The sequence below is a fragment of the Penaeus chinensis genome, chromosome 31, assembly GCF_019202785.1.
Source record: "Penaeus chinensis breed Huanghai No. 1 chromosome 31, ASM1920278v2, whole genome shotgun sequence".
NCBI lineage: Eukaryota > Metazoa > Arthropoda > Malacostraca > Decapoda > Penaeidae > Penaeus > Penaeus chinensis.
In genome coordinates, this window is record NC_061849.1 from 10,188,354 (window position 1) to 10,193,353 (window position 5,000).

Below are 5,000 nucleotides of genomic sequence, written 5' to 3' on the forward strand. Positions count from 1 at the left end.
ATCATTTTTATAATTCACCCTTTTTAATTATTATCATCATTATCATACCTATTGTTATTATCATTATTTTTGATTATCATTATTATCATTATTATTTTTATTATTATATTATTATTTTTATTATTATACTTTTATTGTTTTATTATTTTTATTATGATTATTATTATTATTGTTATAATTTTTATTATTATAATTATTATTATTATCATTATTATTTCATCATTATTACGGTTGTTTTTGTTGTTTTTGTCATTATTACAGTTAATGTTATCATTATCATTCCTATTATTAGCATTACCGTTATCATCATCTTTACTGTCATTATCATTAGTGTTGTTATTACTATTTTTTATTGGTAATAACTTTATCATAATAACCATTATTTTTTTTGTTGTTGTTGTTGTTCTTTTATTATCATCATTGGTATTATTGTTTCTCATTATCGTCATTGTTATCATTATCATCATACCATTTTTATAAAACAACAATTAGAATTAGTGAGTAGTGATGACGATAGTGGCAATATTGTAATATTTTATTAGAATTAATGTACGAAATAGGAGAATGTTATTTGGAAAACTCCGTAAAGATACCGCAGGGTTATCATATATTTTAGTAACCGTAATACATAGCAACAATCCATTATTCTTCTACGATTTCCTTATAATTAAATAGCATGAATTAAAATAACTCTTTACACCAATGCTACTCGTAAATATGAAAAATAAACCGCTAAGAATAGATAAATACATTGGACTCGCGGTCTCTACCATCAACACACGTGTAGAGGACAAGATGGAAGAGGAAGGTGAGAATTTCCTCCTTTTAATGCTCCTGTTTATATGTTTTGCTTCCTTTTAACCATTTTAGAGGAGTTATTACGAACTTGTTGTCTATTGGCTGTTGATTATGAGAAGGATTGTGGTTTTTAGTGGAGGAAAGTAGAAGTTTTGATGAGGTTTGAAAAAATTAGTTGGACCATAAATGTTTATATATTTTTGTTACTGTTGTCACTTCTCGTGATTCTTTAGTGGTAATAAATGTTAATGCCTGAGAGTTTAAACTGCTTTACTGTCGAAAAGAGCTTAATATGTACAATTATCTCTGAAGGCTAACGTGAAAGGCAGATCGGTGTTGTCGAGGAAATGCTGATTATGAAACCACTAATAGTCATTCCGTCCATTTATTTTAATGAAGAAGCTATGAATAACAGATAATGTGTTGTATTTTGCTTCAATTATTTCTTTTGTTCCATGTAAAATAGAAAATATATTCTTGTGTTTCTTCAGGGTATGAACTATGACGATATTCAGGCTCTCCTAAGGCTGTGGTTACGTTTATGGTATCGCAATGCAATGTCTATTGACTATTTTCTGGGCATTCTGGTCGCACGTGCGTAGTGTGGAATTCTCAAACTCTGTTGTAGTCACAGTACCGAAACAGTCGCCATATTGCCACCCCCCCCAAACCCTGCCCCGAAAATCAAAGAATCCTCCAGGTATTCACAGCAGAAGAGAGCCTCTGACGCTTCCGCTTGTTGGTCTTGTGCTCTCCCCTGCCATGGATAGAGCAAGAATTCCAGACTGCACATGCAACTGGAACTTCCGTAAAACTAGTCAATAGACATCGCATTACAGTACCATAAATATAGTCACTATGTTCCATGAAGCTAAACCTAATCACGTATCGTAACATAATTTGATCATTTTTTAGTGTCACACAGCCTTTCAATCTTTATATTATTAGTCCTTGTTTTAGTTATCAAAGCTGTAATATGTTTTTTTTTTCTGTTATTTCACATGGCAAATGAAAGAAATGAAAGTATTGGTAATGTTTATGAAGTAACAGCACCCCTCTGAGATTAAGTTAAGATTAATTACTCCAGCCACAAACATTTGAACCAAAAAGACCGTCAGAATACCCAGTTTTCTTAATTTTCTTTATATATGTTGATTATTTAATTCTTAATAATCTTTGCAGATTATTTCATGTATTAGCAAGATGATATTTTAAAATCTTAATTCCAGACAAGCTAGCCAAAGGCATCGAGGGATGGGGGGAGGAAGAGGACGATGGTGGAAGCAGCAGTTCAGACGGCGAACAGCTGAGCCACATGAAGAGAAACAAAAAGAAAAAGGGATCAGGAGGATTTCAGGTAAGTCTTGTTCATTATTTTTTGTTTTACTTCTTTCATTGGTATGAATTTATTTACTTTGTTTATTTAAATATTATTATTTTCAATACTTCTGATAAGTCCCCCCCTCCCCCCTAGTTACCTTCTTTGCCCTGACTCCTGCACTCTTTCATCTCAGTCAGTCTGTGGTTGTTTGATTTGGTTTCCCAGCTTCACTTCTTTGTTCTTATCTGAAGTGTAAGATAAACACTAATTTCTGCTTCATCTTACAGGTGATGGGCCTCAGTTCACCTATCTTCAGAGGAATCATGAAAAGAGGCTACAAGATCCCGACTCCCATCCAGCGTAAGGTATGCGAAATCGTCTTTTGTCATGGAGATTCTCTTTTCGTGGAGTTATTAATGTTTGATTGAACTTAATCCACGTTAGCAAATATAACTATGCTCTTTGTTCTAAAGAGGAAGTAAATAGAGAGCTCCTTTAATATGACTTAGCTTCTTTCATCATTTCTTTATTCCCCTTCATTCGTTAATCAGTTGATTATTTCAGCTGTCACCTTTTTCTGGTGATTCTAAATCCTCCTCCGTCTCTCTCTCTCTCTCTCTCTCTCTCTGTAGACATTGCCAGCAATCCTAGAAGGTAAGGATGTCGTTGCTATGGCCCGAACGGGAAGTGGAAAGACAGCTTGTTTCCTGATCCCCATGTTTGAGAAGCTGCTGAAGACTAACCACAATGTGCTGTCGGGACCAAGGGCACTCATCCTCTCCCCAACACGAGAACTGGCTTTGCAGGTATGTATGCCACACTTCTGAATCCTTATAGAAAAGAGAGGAGAATATGGATGTGGATATGGATACATATAATATATATGGATATACACGTGTGTGTGTGTTTAATTGTATGTGTGCTTGTATCTATGCAGGCATTTAAGTAATTATGTTTGTACATATGTTTATACATTATTATTTATTCCTTTGTCTCTTAGTTAGTTAATCTGATGATCTTTCACTTATTTCTAGACTCTGAAATTCACAAAGGAACTTGGCTTTTTCACACGTCTCAAAGCCATTGTGGTTGTTGGAGGGTACAACATGGACTCTCAGTTTGCTGCCATGCACGACAAGCCTGATATTCTTATTGCCACACCTGGAAGGTAGGTTTGGTTATTTTGAATTTACTACCTCCCCATCCTGGACAGGACTAATAATATTGGAAAAATATTTAGTTTCACCCAACGAACAATTTTCTGTTGTGCATTAGGTCTCTCTGGTGATATATGTGCTTTGATGGATACAGCCAGTAATGTTGGAAGTCATTAGCACAGCCCAGCTAATTTGCAATCACTATTGCTCCAGCCACTGCCACTACCTTTTTGCTGATTCTCTTATGTATTTTTGTTGATTTCATATTTCCTCACCCTAAACCCCAATTTCCCACAGGTCCCCCAAGATCTGTGGGGACGAGGGGGTAAGCATAACTCAAAAACTAGACGGGAAAGAGGTATGAGCTCAGTCAAGGCACTACTTGAATCACCAGAAAAGCATTAGGTCATCAAAAAATGGATAGTTGGGTGAAACTATAAGTAGAATAGAATATTTTGGTGCAGGAGAAATAGCTTTAAAGGTGTGTAAAGAAGGTAATAGATTGCAGGGAAAGATAGCTCTTAGTTACCTAGTCCTTTGTTCTATTGTATGCCATAGTTATTTATTGGCATACAGAAGAGACAGGATTAGTATTTGTACAGTGGAATTGGCATGAAATAGATTAGGTATTAATGTACATGATTCATTCAGATTGTACAGGAACTATTTTTTAACCCAATGCCGCCGGGGAAAATGAATAAAAAATGGGAAAATGCTGTGCTCATTTTTTATATTTTTTTGTGAAATGTCTCTGCACATAGATGGTTCTGCTAGTGCTTAGCCACAAAGGAGTCAATTAGTAGACCTTGTGACCTTACCTGATTTCACCTTTCCTTGAATTTACGGGAAAAATGTATTTTTTACTAGTGCTATGAATATTGATGGTGTTATATTTATTATAAGCATTATAATTACTATAATATTATAAACATTAATAACAGCAAAATAAGATAACGTAAAATATTTTTGTAAATCAAAGAAATGGGTAAACAGGCAAGACAGGCAATACTCGGAATTGGCTCATTGATGAATTAGTACAAGTGTAGCCATCTATGTTTAATAACAATTAAACTCACAGTGGGCATGGCAAACATGTCATGCCCATCAGCATTGAGTTAATTCTTATTTACTCCTCCTCCTCCTCTGCCTCTCCCATCTCTTCCTTTTTTCTTCTCTTTCGTCTTGCTTCTCCAGATCATTGGAATATTAAGAGAAGTATTATTCTCTCTTTTTAGACTGGTCCATCTGTGTGTCGAGATGAGCTTGAAGTTGGAGACAATACAGTATGTGGTGTTCGACGAGGCTGACAGACTCTACGAGATGGGCTTCGCAGAGCAGATCAACGATATTATCGGCCGTCTCCCCGAAGTCCGCCAGACACTTCTCTTCTCAGCTACACTCCCCAGGCTCCTGATCAACTTCGCAAGGGCTGGTCTGAACAATCCTGTGCTGATTCGGTGAGTGTCTTACGGGTGATGAGAGTCATTAGTAGTGCAGATAATTTCAGATGCAGAATGAAGGATTTAGTTAGATGCCTTTTTTTTTATTATTATTTCTTATTCTGGCAATTGTTCATCTTGATCTTCATCATCATTGTCTCTTTCTTTCTTCATCATAAATCAGTCCCTGTTTTGAAAAAGATTGTACAGAGTACTTAACAAAATTATTCCCAATTGGAAAATCCTTTCCTTTCAGATTTTGAGTGTTAGTTATTACCTATCTTG

The 5,000-nt window shown here is 35.3% G+C and overlaps 1 protein-coding gene across 1 annotated transcript in view; it reads left to right on the plus strand.

Moving 5' to 3' along the window:
• Nucleotides 1-756: 756 nt before the first annotated feature.
• Nucleotides 757-5,000, plus strand: part of LOC125041667 (ATP-dependent RNA helicase DDX54-like) — an 18,069-nt gene continuing 13,825 nt past the window's right edge. Inside the window, 6 exon segments of the mRNA XM_047636834.1 lie at nucleotides 757-808; nucleotides 2,028-2,155; nucleotides 2,407-2,484; nucleotides 2,752-2,925; nucleotides 3,154-3,287; nucleotides 4,512-4,733. Coding sequence (XP_047492790.1) covers nucleotides 796-808; nucleotides 2,028-2,155; nucleotides 2,407-2,484; nucleotides 2,752-2,925; nucleotides 3,154-3,287; nucleotides 4,512-4,733 — 749 coding nt within the window. The 5' untranslated portion in view covers nucleotides 757-795.